We start from the raw sequence: 18,793 nt of genomic DNA on the forward strand, positions 1-18,793 counted from the left end.
TCTTTGTTTATTGTGTAACTATATATAGCGAGGGGTAACAGTCTGCTAGGGGAGGCTTAGTAGAGTTGGTATGAGAACAGCCAGCCTAGCTTGTGCCCCCCGCTTTTCTTCCTCCACCCTGTCTCCCACAGCCTGCCCTGGCATGTTCACCTGCAAAACGGGACGCTGTATCAGTAAGTCTTTGCGCTGTGATGGCTGGGCTGACTGCACAGACTTCAGTGATGAGCTTGAGTGTGGTAAGTCTGCCATGGGATAGACTCGGTTTCCAAGATTGTGGCCCTGGGCCCTGTAACTCCTCCCCAGCTCAGCTGACCGCTCACCCTGCCTCTTGCCTTGACCATATGGGATCACAATACCCCATGACTCCTTAATCCCATGGATACTACTAGACCCTTCCCCCAAAAGTGGCTGCCCTGTGCCTATCATAGGATGAATCTGAAGCTGTTTGGAGAGATCCTTCTTCACATGGAAATACAGTTATCCCTTCTGTATTGTGACTTTTCCCATCATGGTTTTGATATATCATAGGTCTGCATAAGAAATTAAATGGGAGTTTTTTTGGAATTTGGTGGAAGTTGCAAAAAACATGTGAAGGCCAGCAGATAACACAGAAGAAGTTTGGAAAAATTCAGAAATGCACAAAACATATGTATAGCATTGTATAATAGTGACACATTTTGTCTTTTGATACCATAATTATTCAGACGTCTTCTCTGGCATGAAGGGAAGGCCAAATATACAATTGTATGTGGATTTTCCAGATTGTGGGGTCGCCATGCCCCTAACCCTCACCGTGTGGAAGGGGTAGCTGTAAAGCACAGGTCCTCTTCCATCTCCCAGCCTGGTTTGTAAATCTCTTAAATCTTTTGCCTGAATTGGACATGAAGCATTTCTGCAGCATCTGCCCTGTAGCCCCTGAACATTCTGGGCACTGTTTTTTCCTTCTACTTATGGGAGATTCTTACTTGGCTAAGCCTTCCTGGTGAATCACCAGATGTGCTACCCGAGAGTCAGGCCTTCTGAATGCTCATTTGTGGAAGTGCCCTCATTCCTCCATCACCCTGCTGCTCACACCTCCTCTGATCTCATCTCTCCAACAGTGTGTAACTCAACTTACCAGTTCACTTGCAAGAACAAATTTTGTAAGTCCCTCTTCTGGGTCTGTGATGGCCTGAATGACTGTGGGGATAACAGTGACGAACTGCAATGCAGTGAGTAATTCCCTTTCGGGTTCCCTGGGCATTTGGGGCTCCTGGGGAAGGGACCTGGGTTCTTTCCTCTGAGGCAAAGCTAATGGCTACCCCATTGACCCTTCTTCAGTATCCTAGGGGAGAGGTATCAGACTTAGAGTTGGGCCACAAGTGACTTACAAAAACTCTTTGTGGCCCAAACCATATTAAAATATAACTGGGAAATGTTTATTTAAATGAATAAAATTACTGGACAATGTTCATTTGTGGTTTTCCAAGTCAGTATGTGGCCCACTGAGATCCGTTTCTGTTTGAGTTTGACACCGCTGTTCTAGGGGACAGTGGTGGTTTGTCTTGGGATAGTGGGGTGTCATGGGAGAGAGAGAAACAATTAGCTGTTTGTTGAGGCTGTGTGCTTTTTCAGGCTGCCCAGCTCAGACCTTCAGGTGTGGCAATGGAAAATGCATCTCAGAGAGCCAGAAATGTGATAAGCGGGATAACTGTGGAGATGGGACTGATGAAGCTGAGTGCGATAGCGGTAAGGGCTGAAGGAAGAGCTGCCCTGGCACAGAGCTCATTGCAGAGGTTGGGGACCTCTCTTGGGAATTTGGGGCTCAAGATATCAGAGACTGCCTCTAAAACAGACCAGAATTCCTCTCGGGTTGAGTATTGGGAATGTTTCTATCCTCTTTCCCTTGTTTCAGTCATTGAGAGCTCCAAATTGAGTATACACCTCGTACCTTGTGTGCAGGTGAGAAATAAAGAGGGGACACTTGGTGTGGCTCTGACCTTCAGGGAGACACACAGTCCAAGTGGGATACAGGACCCATTCAAAGACATCGGGGTGCATACAAAGCAACATTATCTACAAATTCTGTTTAATAAATGCAGACAACACTGTATACTATTTGGTGAGAGCGCAGTGGAAAGGAATGGGAAGTCAGGGAAGACTTCTTGAAGGTGGTAAATCTTGAGAAGTGTCTTGAGGCATGGTAGGGATATGGGTTGGTGGTCCAAGGCAGGGTGGGCTGCAAAGTGTATTAGAAGTTAATGCCCTCAAAAAAAGGGGGGGAAGCTAGGTGAATAGAGCACCTGAGTTCAAATCTGCCCTCAGATACTTGGCATTTAACTAGTTGTGTGACCTTGGGCAAGTCACTTAACCCCAATTGCCTTGCCCTCCCCCCTCCAAAAAAAAAATGAAGAAGTTAATTGGCTGGGCATGGAACTTGAATCTGATGGATACCTTGAGTTGGGGAGTTCCCAGCTATAGTGGGGCTGAAGCCACATGACATGGGTGATTGCATTAATATGGTAAACCTCAGGAGTAGGGGCCACTAGACTGTCCAGGGGAACCAGGCCCAGGTCAGAAAAGCAACGTGTGAAAACTTCCATGTTGATCAGCAGTGGGATTGGGCCTGTGAGTGGCTGCTGCATATCCAGCCTCAGTCAGATAGGGAGGCCCAATCTAAAAAACAAACCCCAAAACCATAGTTCTTGGGTCTGGGTGTGGCGAGGGCATTTCAGCTTGGTGCTGACTTCCTGGCCCTGACAACCTGTACTGCAGGAGAGGACGGAGTCTTATTCCCCATCCCCAGCTGTGACCTTTTCTCTTCCTTTGCTGTCAGTTTGGACTGTCCCCTGCACCACAAACACATACAAGTGCCTCAGTGGAGTGTGTCTGAACAAAGGGAACCCAGAGTGTGATGGGAAGAAGGACTGCGATGATGGCTCAGATGAGAAGAACTGTGGTATGGATATCCAGGGCAGGCCTAGACGTGGTCCCTTTACTTGGGGTTTCTCTTTGCCCCTGGTTTGTAGGAAACAGCTGAGGGAAGTCAGCCCTCGACTGCATTAGCCTGCGTAGCCATCAGGAAGAGAGAAAACCAGATGTGGCTTTCCTTTGCCATTTTCCCAGCTCCTTCCCATCAGCTCCATGGATTGGGATTCTGAGCTGCTTTTCAGTTGTTTCAAGCCCTGAATTTAATTACAGCTCTACCAGTTGAGTGAATGTATCTTTCCTTTTAGAGCCTCTTAAAATGCTATATGCAAAGGAAGAATGGCTTAAAAACCTTTGAAACTAAAATGCAACTAAAAATCAGGAATCTTCCTTAATTCATGTGAGCCAGGGGGAAAGGGAGCTAAAAACCTTAGCTTCTAAAGGGTCTCCTGGGATAGACATGGGGGTGGGAGTTAAAATTCCTTGGGAAAAGTTGACCTGACCAGGCAGTTGGAAATGTGCTTCCAAGGAGCATGTTAGGGGCCTTGAGAGTTATAGCTTTGTTTTATATATATATATATATATGTATATATATATATATATATATATATACATATATATATATATATATATGTATTTGAATTCTCTGGGGCCAGCAAAATGGGCATTTGGGCAGTGAGAGGCTTCCCCTTCTCAACTCACACACCCCACCTGAGTTCTCTTCCATCACTCAACAGATTGTGGACTCCGGTCATTCAGTAAAAAGTCAAGGATTGTTGGAGGCCAGAACTCAGATGAAGGAGAGTGGCCGTGGCAGGTGAGCCTCCATGCAGAGGGCCAGGGTCACCTCTGTGGGGCGTCACTAATCTCTTCCACCTGGCTTGTCTCCGCAGCCCATTGCTTCGTTGATGAGTTAGGAATCAGGTAGGTGGTTATGTTCTCTTAGAGGCTCTAGCTGGGATTGGAAGGCATGGGATGGGGATGGGGGGAGGGAGAAGGGAAACTTCCTTGTATCTTCTGTGGGCTTCTTTCATCCCCTTGCCATATAGGACAGGTATCTCTGCTTTGTGTTCTATGAAATGCTTTACAAAGCATCTTGGTCTTTTGATCTCTAGATTCATGCTAACTCATGGGCAAGCAGGGTCTTTTAGAAAGGGCCAGGATAGAGAGTCTAGGTAGCCAGATATTATAATATAATATAGACCACAGGGCCACTTGTTGATTTAATGTCCACAGTCACATGCAGACCATGATGATTTAGGACTGGACACCTACCAAGTCAGGTCAGATCTGTGACTTAAGAAGATTATTTGGGCAGGGACAGATTGGAAAGGGAGAGATGGAAGAAGGATGTTATTTCAGTAATCTATAGGCAAGTGCTAATGGCTTTATGACAGGATCACAGACTTAGAGCTGCAAAGGCCTTAGGAAATCATCTGGTCCAATACCCTCATTTTACAGACAAGGAAACTGAGGCCCAAGTTATGTGCCCAAAGTTGCATAGTTAGTAGGAGAACTAGGATTGGAACTTCAAACTGTCTGGTAGCATTTTGAGTGGAGACAAGGAGACAGATGTAAGAGATATCGTGGAGATAAAACTGCAACCATTTGGATATGGTGGGAGGAAGGAAGGAGTAGGGCAGCTGGGTGGCACAATGGACAGAGTCCTGGGCCTGGAGTCAGGGAGACTCATATTCCTGAGTTCACATCTGGCCACAGACACTTACTAGTTGTGTGAGCCTGGGCAAATCACGTTTCCTTATTGGCCTCAATCTCCTTATGTTTAAAATAAGCTGGAGGGGTGGCTCAGGTGGTACAGTGAATAGAGCACTGGCCCTGGAATCAGGAGGACCAGAGTTCACAGCTGGCCTCAGACACTTAACATTTATTAGTCCTGTGACCTTGGGCAAGTCACTTAACCCCAATTGCCCTACCTTCCCCCCTCTTAAAAAAAAAAGGCAAAAAAAAAAATTAAATAAGTTGGAGAAGGAAATGGCAATTCACTCCAGTATCTTTGCCAGGAAAACCCCAGATTGAGGTCATTGAAGAGTCAGGCAGGACTGAAAATGACTGAACCACTGAAATGGGGAAGGGAGTGGTGAATGAGAGAGGGAGGAGTTATCAGTGATTCTGAGGTCATGAGACCTGGAAGATGGAAGGAGAATGCTGCCTACAGCTGAAAGTAGGAGGTGGAATTTTTGGTGGGGGGAGTGGAGGGAGGGAATAATGAACTCTGTTTTAGACTTGTTGAGTTTGTGATGTCTACTGGATATGGAGGTGGAGATATATAGCATGCAGCTGGTGATGTGGGATTGTAGTTCAGGAAAGAGATTTAGGTGGGGAGGAGGTAGATGTCATCTGTGCAGAAGTCATAATTGAGCACAAGGACTTGATAAAGATGACCAAGAAAGAGGATATGGAAGGGAAAAAGAGGAGGGTCAAGAAGAGAGTCTTGAATAATATCCACATTATGGGGTAGGGAAGAGGGAAAGAAGATGAGGACCCAGTGGAGGAGTAAGTAGACAGTTATGTGAACCAGGAGAGGACGACATCTTTCAAACATAGACAGAAGACAGTAGCCAGTGAGAAGCCACTGCATTTGGTAGGTAGGAGGTCATCCATGGCCTTAGAACATGCGGGAAGGGGAGTAAGGAGAATCTAGGGCTATTGGATAGTCACAGGTTTTTCAAGAAGCGTGCTGTTGCTTATTCTTCACTCTGGAAGAGGGCCATGCCATCAGGGAGGTGATGCCATGACATGCAAGTGAATTGGATTTAAGCAGGGGAAGGCTGTGCAAAGTCATCAGCCTCACTTTCACCTCCAGAACCATCCAGTGGTGAGATATGGATCAGGACTGGAGATGGCCCTGGATGCAGTGGGGCCTTTTTAAATTTTTACAGGTCTCAGTTTGACTGAAGCAATGCAAATTCAGTGATTAAGGCTAGGTAAGAAATGAGGCAGAGAATGAATGGCCTCTTTACCTTGTCAAAAAAAAAAATCAGTCTGGGAGGGAAAGACCCTCAGGACTTCTGATTGAACCAGAATTGCTATTTGTATTTAAAAGCGAAGGGGGAGGCCTTCCTGGACTCTTCCTGATTTGGGTTGGTTCTTTCCTGCCCCTGCCTTTCGTGCTGCTTCTCCCTCTCTCCAGCCCTACTGCTATTCTGTGCCACTGCCCTCACCCCCACCTGAAACCTGTCAACTGTGGAGAAGACCAAGATAATACAGGTCAAACTGGACAAGGAGGCTGAATGCTGTGACTGCACGGTCACATACATGAAGGTTGTGACCAAGCAAGCGCCCCAGCTATCCAGCAAGGAGTTCAGTCTGCTCTTGGTAGCCTACAAGAATATAGTAGGGGGCGGGGGGCAGCTAGGTGGAGCAGTGAATAGAGCACTGGCCCTGGAGTCAGGAGGACCTGAGTTTGAATCAGGCCTCAGACACTTATCACTTACTAGACATGTGACCTTAGGCAAGTCACTTAACCCCAATTGCCTTTCCTTCCCCCTGCAAAAAAGAAAAAAAAAACTATGTAGTTGGGGGGGGGGTGCCATGTGCAGGTCAGCCTGGAGGGCGATTTCTGGCACCAAGCAGAAAACTGACACCACTGACAAGGAGATGCTGCTGGTCAAGCACTACTGGGAGAAAGTGGAGGCCATCTGCACCACCATCCTGGAATTATTGTTAGATGAGTTTTTAATAGGCAAAGCAATCCAGAAAACAAGGTTTTCTATCAGAAAATGAAGGATGTAAACATCTGGAAAATGAGGATGTTGGACTTGCTCAGATTACTGAGATAATATCCTTCTTCCTTCTGTACCTTGAAGAAGTAGCCTATGGTGATGACTGAAGACAAACAATAGATAATTCCCAAGGAATTTACCCAGAAGTATTTGTCAGCAGCACATGCTCTTATTATATATTTCTTTTAAGGAAGAATCTGGAAGTACTGGGTTGAATGGAAGTAAACTTGGCATTTTAGGGTTAGGGATCACAAGCTGAAATATGCCTACTTGGGGCAGCTAGATGGTGCATTGAAAAGGGCAGGAGTCAGGAGGACCTGAGTTCAAATTTGGCCCCAGACACTTACTAGCTGTATGGCCCTGGGCAAATCACTTAACCCTGATTGCTTCCAAAAAAAAGAGAAAAGAAAGAAATATGCCTACTATAAAATAAGTCTTGGAGTTCATAGTATGTCTATGACAGCAAAAGCTTTTCTTACTCTTCTGTTGCTGCTGTTTCATTGGACAATTTCCCTCCTTCAATGAAAGTGCCCTCATACGCCTGCCTTTGTACTTCTGGCATCCACTTTACTATTATATAATAGAAGTAGCATGTAACTGTCAAAAAACAGATGTTGCTTTTTTGGCAAATTAAAGTGCATGTCATTTCTTAATACACTAGAATGGGGGAAACCAGTGGAAAGACATGATTCCAGGCCTAATTTTTAGTTCTTTTCTATGCAGATTTGTGCATGTGAGAGGGTGTCACATTTGTCCAGTGATCGCTTCTTAGAAAGTTTGAACCACTGTTGTGTGTTGCTAATCATTGATTGTAGTCCCCAAAAAGCCTTGTGAGAATGTTATGCCCCATGTAACTGCAAAGTAACACAAAATGAACTCCCCAAAAAAGTGAAGGGGAAAGATATGAGATAGCACCTGGATGAAAGTCTTTTTCTCATTGGGGAGAAGTGAAGGTATTCGTGGGCAGGTAGAGAAAAGTTATTGTTTATCCTTTATTCTCAGAGAACCAAGACTTGTAAGTGAATTGGATTTAAGCAACACAGAGTTGTGCAGTTGTCAGCCTCACTCTCTCCTCTGGAGTGAAGAGGCAGAGAGTGAATATTCATGAATGAAAGGGTGACTGCTGGACTGAGGTCAGGGGCCAGAGATCCAGTTAGAGGGATTCACTTTAGTGACCATAGGGATATTTTCTTTTCTGTGTTGAGAGGAAGCAATGAAGCTGAGAAGATTTAAGGAATGGAGGACAGGGGATTGAAGAATCTGGCTTCAGTCTTCTCATGAAGAGGGTCTGGATTGGGAGGCAAATAGCAAAAGATGCCCCACTCCCTCCGACTTGCTCACGCTCAGCTATTAAGCGTCAGAGGCAGAATTTATGGCTGGGTGTCTGATTCCAAGCCAACGTTCTTCTACAACACCACATTGCTCTGCCATAGCAGGAACTTAATTGAGATTTGTTGAAACAATGAGTATCAGTGTTTCTGTTCTGAAGCACAGAGAGGTCGTGATGTGTTCCCAGGGTCACTGAGTAAGTCCGTCAAAGAATTAAGTTCTGCATCCAGGCCCCCTTTTTTCCAGCCCAGCCTTCATTCCTTGTTCCCATGCTGTCTAATGTGATATTGTCTTCCTTTTGGTTCCCAGATACTCTGACCCTGATTTATGGAAAGCCTACCTGGGTCTACATGACCAGAGCAAGCGCAGTGCTGAAGGGGTACAAGAGAGGGGATTTAAACAGATCATCTCCCACTCAGCCTTTAACGACTTCACCTTTGACTACGATATTGCTGTTCTGGAGCTGGACAAGCCCGTGGAGTTCACCTCTGTAATTCGGCCCATCTGTCTTCCCGATTCATCCCACACCTTCCCTGCGGGCAAGGCCATCTGGGTGACGGGCTGGGGGCACACTACAGAAGGAGGTGAGAGGCTGGCTTGTGGGCTCAGAGGGCTCCCTGTTTCTGTCACACATTTGTGTTGGTCACCTCACCACCTTGATTCCCCTTCTTTCATTCCCTGTTGACCTTTTTGTGGGGCTCACTTCCTTGGACAGTAACTCTTCTGTTCCCAGGGTGGGTGCTGACTCTGATTTCTTCCTCCTTAGGAAAAGGCAGGGTTGGGTGGGGTGGGGAGGGTGGGATCTGGATTCAGGCTAGAGGGGATGTCCTCCTACTGTGGGAAGCTGAGATTGTAGAAGAGCCAAATATGTCATATTTTTCTGCTCTTTCTTCCCAACCACCAGGCACTGGGGCATTGGTCCTACAGAAGGGGGAGATCCGAGTGATCAATCAGACAACATGCGAGTCCTTGCTACCCAATCAGTTGACCCCCCGTATGATGTGTGTGGGCTTCCTCAATGGGGGCGTTGATGCGTGCCAGGTAGGTTCCTGTCAGTTTTAGAGTGGGGAGGGAAGGTTCCTATAAGAGTGGCTGATGATGTTCTGATTGGGGAGAATGAGGGGAGGAGGGGGAGAGAGAGAGAGAGAGAGAGAGAGAGACAGAGAGAGAGAGAGAGAGAGACAGAGAGAGAGAGAGAGCGAATGAGAGAACGTGTGTGTGTGTGTGTGTGTGTGTGTAAGATGGTGTGATAGGAGGATAGGACGGAGGGGTGAACTGGTGTGGAGGCCTTGAGGCTGTTTGGGAAGTGGGGGTTGGCATAGGGTTAGAGGCCAGTGATAGATGGAGTCTAATCGATGAAGTGCTTATGCATGGTCCTTACGTGGTTTGGGATCTCTTTACTTTAGGGTGATTCAGGGGGCCCTCTCTCCAGTGTGGAAGATGATGGACGGATGTTCCTGGCTGGGGTGGTGAGCTGGGGTGAAGGCTGTGCTCGACGGAACAAACCAGGTGTCTACACGAGAGTCTCTAAGCTTCGGGACTGGATTAAAGAGAAGACAGGAGTGTAGCAGTTGCCCTAAATGTGCTGTCCTCTCCTCACACATGTACATATGAAGATTGAGGATGGACCAATGTACTTGTCCCTCCCCTGAGGTCCCTCCAGGATACGAACTAAATCTTCATTTCTCTAGGGACTGTGAATCTACCTGGGGAGCCTCAAACTTACCTCAGGCCCATCCCCAACCTCCTAGTCTTAGGAAGTGGGTATGGAGGAATACTGGACAGCACCTGTGTCTCAGCTTAGTATCTGAAGTTTGGGGACACAATTTCCCCCCAGCCCCATCCCTGAGTCTGAATCTGAGAGACTTTCCTAAGCCTTTTGTATTTTTTCCCTAATGAGAAGCTCTAAATGTGTCCCCCCACTTGGCTCAGACTAGGACATCCTGTGTGGTCAGTACCTCTGGCCAGGGGCTCTGGGCTGTGGAACTCAGCTCATGCCTTACCCTGAAGAAAATGAGGACCAGGAAGCTGAACTGTTTTTCCTGACTCCCAGTTGTGTGTGTGTGTGTGTGTGTGTGTGTGTGTGGTTTTTAATAACTTTTTAAATTAATAATTTTACACCAGAGTTGATTTCCCTCCTCCACTCCAGTTCAGAAATGCCTTTAGCTCTATGCCTTCTCAGGGGGTGGGGTGGGGTGGGATTGGGGCACAGGACTGCCAGATTCTATAATACAGTGCCATGGCAGTCTTGCTTTATTCTCTGAACCAGCAAACCATGTGGTCTCTCTTGTGGTGCCTTAGAGGAACAGAAATTCTGCAGGCTTCCCAAGTGTAACAGGAGTCACTCTCAGGGAGGGGGCAGCATCTGCCTAGAGTTTGGTCACACGCACAGAGGTTTCTCTAGGAAGTACCAGGCTATTTGCCTCATGAAGCTTTCGCTTCAGGAGGTAAGGTCTCCCTCTACTCTGAGAAGGGGGAAATAACGTGTGCGCTGGCTAGTGTCCCACAATAGATGGGCTGCTGGTCCCATTCCTAGACTAAGTGATGTTCTTGGGCCATGGAGGGACAGCATCTTCTTGTTGGAATTTTGACACCCTCAACCTCCCTTTGTCCCACACTTTGGATTCTCTCTGCCTCGGGCACAGGAGGAGAAAATTCAACTTTGTTTTTTTAATTTAAAACTTTCTTGGCTTTTGTGCTTGGGATGGCCCACTGAGGGTCAGTGTTGGCTCATGTTCCTCAGAGCTAGAGAAGAGTTCAATTTAGTTCAATCAGCAGGACACTTTTAAAGGGGATCTTGTGTGGAGAACATCGTGCTTGGTTGTAGGGGAGGTACAGAGTTTAAATAAAACAGTCTTTGCCCTCCTGGAGCTTAGAAGTATAGGAGAGACTGGGCGTTCCTTGTCTGAGGGCCTGGAAATGGCCTCATGTTGATTTTCTCATTTCAGCCTGACCCCTTGTACGTGTTCTGCTCTATCTGGGGGAAGGGGAGGATGGCTGTGGCTCTCTCCTCGCTGGACCTCACAGAACACTGGGGTTGATGGATAATGGGAATGGATCCCCTTCTGGGGCCCAGGGTGAGGGAGGGGACTGTGATCTGCAATGCAGGAGTGGGGGGAGGGTGATAATAGGAAGAATCAGAAAATGATTTCCAAAAAAATGACTTATGTGTTATGGTTTATTGTAATTGTTGCTGTTCCTGATGTGAGCCCTGTGCTGGGCTTTCTCAATCAAATGTATTTAAGGTGCCAGAGCCCCAGGGAAGATATTGGGGACCAAATGTACATTAAAGGGGGAAGTTTTACATGATTCCAGTGCTTGGTGTGGTTGCTCAGCATTCAGTTGCTAACTTGGCAGTTGTTTCAACTGTATGAGGGAGAAGGGGGGAAGTTGACACAGAACCTGCCTATCAACAACTTTCTTTCCTCACTAACTTGCCATGGTCCCATGTTTCCCTTTTATTATTACTCCCCCAGATTGGACAAGATAGACCTTTGCTTCCAAATTTGTTACAATGTATGCATTTTCCAAGATCATGGGGGCTCCCCAGCTTTCTCCCAAATTGGAAGACACGGCCTGGTTTGAGAGAATGAAACTCAGGAGAGAAGTCTTCTAAGCCTGGGAGGATGGTACAAGCAATCCCAGGTGGCCAGGGTGTTATGCCACCAGAGAAGAACAGGCCAGGTTAAAAGGCCTGGGTCAGCTTGGCAGGTAGAAAGGTTATAAGGCACAGAACAGATTCATATGTCTGCTACTATAAAGGGTGAGTGGGTTGGTTTTTTTTTTTTTGAGGGGATGAGGGATGGGTGGGGCAGAAAGTGGTCAGGGGTGTGTGTGCGCATACATCTCTACACCCCCCAACCCACTTATTTTATACTTTTGCTGAGGAAGTCTACCCCTTTGATTCAATCATGTAAGCTACTTTTGGATACTAAGTTGTGGTTAGTTTCAGAAGACTGAGTGAGTGGAAGACCTATCAGAACCTAGTGCTCACTGTTTTAAAACTAGAGTTCCTTGTGACTTGAGGAGAACAATAGAAAATATCATTGCATGTTATCTATAGCTTTCCAAGGTGCTAATGCTCCTAACAAATCCTGTGCATTGGTTTAAACAAACATTATTTCTGGTTGGACCCTAGCTAACAAATTTGCTAATTATTCTCCCTTGTTGGAGGTATTAACCCTACTTTAGCTATGACACATGAACTAATTATATTGGGCGGGAGGCAGTGCTGGAGAGAGAAGGGGAGGTGAGGGGTAGGGGAGGCTGCTTTTCCTTTGCTCTCTATTCCGTATCAGAAGAGGGCTGATAGAAAAAAAATTTTTTTCAATTTCTCACACACACACACACAAACACACACACACACACACACATACACATGATTTGATGTTTGCTTGTCTGGCATAAATTTGCATTTTGAATCCAAAATCTTCAACCATGTAAAGTAAAACACAATTTAATTATTGCAGTCTCCTTCAGTTGTAGCCAAATGCAGTATTCAGGGCATGAAATGAATTATGTATTTTAAATCCAGTTAATCTTTGAGGTTTTCCTCCCTACTGTGCCCTCCCCGCAGGCAATAGTATGGCCAGCCTCTACTCTTCCATCTGGCCACTCCCTAATTCCCTACTAGCTTGGGCCAACCTGCCATGAATCGATCCCCTGTTAAGGAGGGTTGATGGAATGGATTGTGTGTGGATGAGCACAGAGGATTGGGCCAAGTGCAGAGGTGTTTGGCAAGGGAATGACCTTGCCTGATATTTAGGCTAGAAGAGCATACCTGCTGTTAGCAACTGCAGAAGCCAATTTGGGAGATGTGGACAGGGGCTTGGGAGGGAACTTTTAGGGGATTGTTTTTCCTTGTTGGCAAGGGGCTCATCTGTACAGATGGTCAGTTACCAGAATCTGTCACGCGTGAACTCCACAGTTGGATGATGGTGTTCAAAGGATGGTCCATACCCCAGAATAAAAACTGGGAAATTTAAGCCGATGTATTTCCCTGAAGTCTAGATTACTTCTGATGCCCCTGGGATCTTTAAAGGGACCATCTTTCAGGCCTGCTGTGGATCCCAGGAATGTCTACCAACCAGTGAAGAAACTTTAATTAAGGGCCTAGTTATTAATGTTCTGTGCAGTCCACACAGGCAAAATCTGGAACCTTGCAACCTAAGAGACACTGATCGAGAAAATAAATGACCGTGTACCTACTGTGTCTCAAGGGCCAATATCAAGTGTGGGGATAGAAAGCATCATGAGACATGGTCTTTTTCCTTAAGGAACTTACTAGTTAGACCAGCACAATGCTTTGCAAATATGACTTGAAATAAATATTTGTTGAATTGGGCTAAAGGCAACACAGGAAAAATATGCTAATGACCATGGCATAATAGTTGAAGTGACTTTGCTTCAGAGCTTTGGTACTTGGAAGTTTGGGTAGTAGACCCTGGGGATGATGGCCTGGGCATAGCCCAAAGGATGTGTCAGAACACTCTTCCCTCAGTCCTGGACCAGGAGCATGGAATTCCATAGATCTAACTCCAACCAGCACGCCTCCCCCAGCTGTTCCTTAAAGTCACTGTCAGGTTCTTTCCAGGGGCTGGTGGAAGTGATTCCATTGTCTGTCCATTCCATGGTCTCAGAATCTCCCAGCAGGGGTGATCTGGGCATGGGTTTTCATGGGATGCAAACCCAACTTTTCCTTTCCCTTTGGCTGACTGAACTTTTCTTCCACTATGGTTCTTCTGCCTCCAGTTAAAGGCTTTTTCCTTGCTCACAACCTTGAGACTGGAACTGTCTCATTAGTGGGTCAGACCCATGATTTTCTCTACACTTAAAGAAACTGTCAGTTGGACCCTACCTAGAATGGTGGTTTCTTGACCCTGTGCTGCACAATTGATGCTGGATTCTGAGTCAAAAAAGAATAGTTTTGGATTCCGCCTGTTTTTTTTTTTTTTTAACCACCTGTGTGACCTTGGGAAAGTCACTTCTCTGGGCCTCAGTGTTCTTATTTGTAAGATGAGGGGTTTGTCATGGACAATCCTTTTACAGGCATCATCTTCAAAACACCTGAGGGGGATGTAGGACATGGCATTATCACTAATTTTACAAACTAGAACAGACTGCTGGGGTAGGCACAGTCTAAGTATAAGGTTGGCTCACTATCAAAAGTCTGCTTAATGAATAAGCTCTTGTATCAGACCCTTTACTAGACACTACTTTGAAGTTCATAACCTAAGGGAGAAGGGATCAAGGAAGGCCCATGGCATTGAAGATCATAGATAAGAGACAGCCATGGATAGGGATTGAATCTGTGATTTCAATTGACCTGCAATTTATAGTCCCAGAGTCACATAGAAAACAGAGAGATTAAGTGATTTGCCTTGTGCTAAGAGCTCATTTCAATGAGTGGTTGAGAGAAAAGGGAACAGGGAGATTAGGGGTAAGGGGCAAAAGACCAGTTGATCCAAACTTAAGGGCTGCTTAACCATCATGACTCAAATTTAAGTACCTCTTTTGTAGTTACAAAATGTTTTGCATGTAGTATATTTGAAAAAGTGGGATTAGTGCCAGAAAGCAAGAACTTGGTTTTTAAAAATGAGTCATACAGGACACCAATTGCCAACTCAGGTGCCTTGATTCCCAAGTGGTGGTGGGGCCCTCTGACCAGTAAGTCACTCACGGACATACCGAAGAATGTCAGAGGATGTTAGTACTTGTTAGAATCTTGCTGGTCACTTGGCCCACACCACTTGAAGAAAGTAAAGCCTGGAGAAGGTTAGTATCTTAAACCAAGGACTAGTCCTGGGTCTGGAATTTTGAACAATGTTTAGAGATTTTTTTTCCTCCCCCTTGTGATCTCAAAGGCATTTAAGAGGGCACATATAGGAGAAGGGAAAGGGAGAATGTGCTGGGAGAGGTCTCAGGAAAACAATCCAAAGGAGTACTCATGGCCCTGAGTGAGGGTCTTCCCACCTGCTACTCTTATGCCAGGTAGGCCACTCATTGGTTCGGACTTATGTCAGCTGGGCACTGAAATGCTTTGTTTAAAAAGAGATCATTATTGACACTTGTTCCCCCTGTGGCCTGGGGTTATTCTGTTCCCCCAGTTGGGACTGATAAGTCCTACACCACTCTGCCTGTTTCCCTCACAGGATGGCCAGGACATCTGCTTCCTTTTACTTTTCTGCCTGGGTCAGTGCGGAGTGGAAGGAGACAAAGGTTTCCTTGCTGCTACAGTCTAGGCCAGCAGGACAACATGTTCCCTCCACTGATTCAGAAGGACCAGTCTCTGCCCCCTTCATCCTGCTTCCCAGAAAGCTCACCTCTCCAGATGCTATTTTGCAGAGGCCAAATGTGATGGGGAAAACCTCCACCCGGAGCAATGTGTGGGAGGAGAGGAGTTGCAAGGGAAGCTGGTTTGGAGCCATGGAATAATTCAGAAGAGTCCCCTGAGCTGTGGTTTGCTAGCCCAAAGCAGGAAAGGGTCTTCCAGACTCTTGTCTTAGCTGCTAGGATACAAGGGCCTCTGCCAGGGGCTTGAGTCGAATCAAGTTTCCACTGGAACCCATGATGCCAACACAATCCTTCATGCTGGATAGGACGACCTAGGCATGTTGCAAGGATGAAAGTGAGACACATTTAGACAAGAACCTAGGGTTATTTGGGGGCTAGGGCCAAAAGTGATGTGTTAGGCTTTCAATTAAATGAACCATATCAGTTTGATTTCCTTACTGTTCAAAAACTTTATAAAACATGCAAGTGTGGGTACTCCTTTGAACTGGCCCACTAAGGTGAAAATGTGTGTGTTTGTGTTCATGTGTCCTTGAAAGTCCTTTGAATCTGGTAAAAATGATTTTTCTTTGGTGTGGGATTTAGCAAATATGATTCCTTGAGGTTTGGCCCAGGTCAAGACCTTTTTTTCTCCCCCAAACGCTTTTTTGTAACAACAGTAGGGGGTGCTCATGCACTGTCTTTAAACATCTCCCAGAGCAAAAAGTTGAAACACACTGTCCTTGTCCTCTTCTTTGCCAACACAGACACATGAATCTGGGGCACAATGATGATGATCATGTCATAGCACATGCCACATTTCATGTCTTTCTGCAAAAGCTACTACAAAAGCCTAGGTTCTGAGAATGCAATAGTTTTCCAGATGTGGTTCAAATGCAAAAGGCCAGTGTGTTTGCTATAAGGTTAAAGGTAAGTTTGGATGACCTCCATGAAGCAGGAGGGCTCAAGCCACTACTCTGCCCGTCACTCTCCAAAGGGCATATTCCCTCCCAAACCTACCCCCACCCACCATGTTATCTGGCAAATGGGCAACCGTTCTCAGTCCAGAAATGATGCACTCACCAAGGCTTGGAGAAACTGGATGGCATTTTCATTTCAAGAAGTATTTACTTTTATTTCTGAACTTGATGGCCAACTTCAATTCCTGGCCTTGAAACTTCGACTCCGAACCTTTATGGGGCCCAGAGGGTGTGTTATGGGAGAAAGGTCCTGAGTCTTTGGCAAGACCTTAGTAGGTCTAACAGGATTTGGGGTTATGGATGCAAAGTAAGGATTTAGAGCCCTCCCCCTTTTGAATGGCACAATCCATCTCTGGAATACTTCTTTCCTTCTATTCTCCTTGAAGAGAACCACTGGGACAACCCTCTCTCAGATACCTTGAGTTTGTCTTTTTTCAGCTTTTTTTCTTTAAATGCCGTGCCTTTTAAAAAAAATCTATATCACTATTGGCAAACCAGTCCCCCAAGAATTGGTGCATTTTATATTTCAGTCTTAAAGCTGAAACCTGGTATCAGAGAACACACATATTGCCTTTAGACCTTATTTTTCCTTTCCTAGAACTTACTACAAAATGTCTCTATTGACCTGTTCTCTGCCCACTAACCCTTTTTTACTTTCAGCAATAAGCAACCGCAAACCAAGTCAATTCATGAGAATACATTTAGCCATGTGATGTTACACGTTATGTTTGGTTTTGTGTTTTACCTAGCATTTCAAAGGGGAAGTACCATGAGAATAAAATTTACTCTTTCTTCTTCAGATCCTAAGGTAATTTAAAATAAATTTTCTAAGTTCCAAACTCTGCTTTTTCACTCCACAGCATATTGGCTTTGCCTTTATAGATCTCATTTAAACAACACTGTCAATATAATTTTAATTGTTCTTCTTGGGAGCCTCCTCCATTCTCTATAATCAAATTCTATTAGCAAAAATGCCAGTGATTTAAGGGGCATCTAATTTTTTTCCTTTGTAGGGAAATTTCATTGTGGCACACTGGTAGCAATTAAGTTTTCAGTCTGCCGAGGGTAGAGATAAAGAGCCCAGCCTCTCCTTCCACAGTGAACTTGAAAAAGAAATGTTCTGACAACAGGGCAAGAGGCAGGTGTTTTGGGCACACTTTTTCCTTCACTCCATTTCCTCCAACCTTTTGAATAGCTTTCTCTTCCCCTTCACATACTCTGTATTCCAAGAAAATGAGCTTCCTTGCTATTCTCAGAGCCCGATACTCCATCTCCTGCTACCATAGCATATCTTTCATGCCTGCCCTGCACCCCACTACTCAAATCTCAGTTAATATCCTTAGCTGTTAATGCTTACTCTCTCCTCCACAAATCACACATATACTTAGCTGAATACACCCACATACTTTTCCACATCTTAAAGGATGTGGCGTCTTATATTTTCCATCATACTAGTATTTGTTATAATAGGATTTTACTTGTATCCTTCCCAAGATAGGGAAATCATAATTAAATGAAGCTTTTTAATAAGTGCTTTGCCATAGGACAAACATTAAAAGTAATTAAGTTTTTGGCTATTGTACTTCATATCACCTTAACAGTAGCACTACACTTGAACTTATGTTCAACTTATGGTCCATTATGACCCTCCCTAGTTATTTTTAGTTGCCCTTGGGCTTGGTGAATCATTCCTAATTTTTTATCTCTAGATTATTTGTGGACAGGACAGGATAACCATTGGGGTGCAAGAACAAAATGTTACCTTCAAATGAGAACATATTGCATAGGTTATGACCCATTTTCCATATACCTAGGAGTGGTCCTGGAGAATGGGAATGGGGACCCCCTGCTTTAAAGCTTTGGCCACATTGATGCTCAGAACTGTGGTGTGCTGGCCAGGAAACAAAGACCCAGATGAGGCATCTGGTTCCCATTGGAGTTGGGGGGTTGCCGGGCTGAACCGAGCTAGGAGTCACTTTTTCCTTTGCTCTTGGCTCTGCTGCAGCCCCTCCACCTCTCCCACCAACATACACTTTACAGTGGGAGAGAACTGGAAAATCCACTGACTCATACAGGAGCTGGAATAAACTAGAGTGTGTGGGGAGAAAGGCTCCAGGTGGGAAAAGGAAAGAGAGCTGAGAGAGTGGGAACAGGATCTCCTCACTTCCCAACTCTGGACCTAGATCAGTGTTGGCCTGGGTTAGTGCAGGCAACTTTCCAAATAGCCAGTGAAATACAAAGAAAACAATACTTTTTTTGGGGGAAGGGGTGGAAGTGGGGACAGGATCAGTGACTTGTGAGAAAAAAGGGCATGAGCAAGAAAGTCTGTAATGGGGGTACATTCACCCCAAGCTGGGTGCCTGTTGGGTTTCCAGGGGATAAAGGAGAGTGAGGACAATTGGCTTTTTGCCTTGATGGAGGGGCAACAAGGTGAAAAGTTGGCGCCTCTATGGCAGCCTCAGTGGTCTGACAGCAGTTCTAAGACTTGGAGATCATGAATGATAACAGCATTAGATAAGGCTGGGACTCACTTAAGGAAGGTCCACTTAATTACAAAGACTGGTG

The 18,793-nt window shown here is 45.5% G+C and overlaps 1 protein-coding gene across 1 annotated transcript in view; it reads left to right on the top strand.

The window, feature by feature from the left end:
• ST14 (ST14 transmembrane serine protease matriptase) overlaps positions 1 to 11,288 on the top strand; it is a 69,718-nt gene extending 58,430 nt beyond the window's left edge. The window contains exons 12-19 of the mRNA XM_069080462.1: positions 132 to 236; positions 1,101 to 1,211; positions 1,615 to 1,728; positions 2,816 to 2,938; positions 3,645 to 3,831; positions 8,289 to 8,563; positions 8,884 to 9,020; positions 9,386 to 11,288. Of these exons, the coding sequence (XP_068936563.1) occupies positions 132 to 236; positions 1,101 to 1,211; positions 1,615 to 1,728; positions 2,816 to 2,938; positions 3,645 to 3,831; positions 8,289 to 8,563; positions 8,884 to 9,020; positions 9,386 to 9,547 (1,214 nt within the window). The 3' untranslated portion in view covers positions 9,548 to 11,288. The remainder of the gene's footprint in view (positions 1 to 131; positions 237 to 1,100; positions 1,212 to 1,614; positions 1,729 to 2,815; positions 2,939 to 3,644; positions 3,832 to 8,288; positions 8,564 to 8,883; positions 9,021 to 9,385) is intronic.
• Positions 11,289 to 18,793: the final 7,505 nt, after the last annotated feature.

The sequence above is a fragment of the Petaurus breviceps genome, unplaced genomic scaffold (genome assembly GCF_028583685.1).
Source record: "Petaurus breviceps papuanus isolate PSGF00001 unplaced genomic scaffold, PetGlider_PUasm1.0 91133, whole genome shotgun sequence".
In the NCBI taxonomy this organism is placed as follows: Eukaryota; Metazoa; Chordata; class Mammalia; order Diprotodontia; family Petauridae; genus Petaurus; species Petaurus breviceps.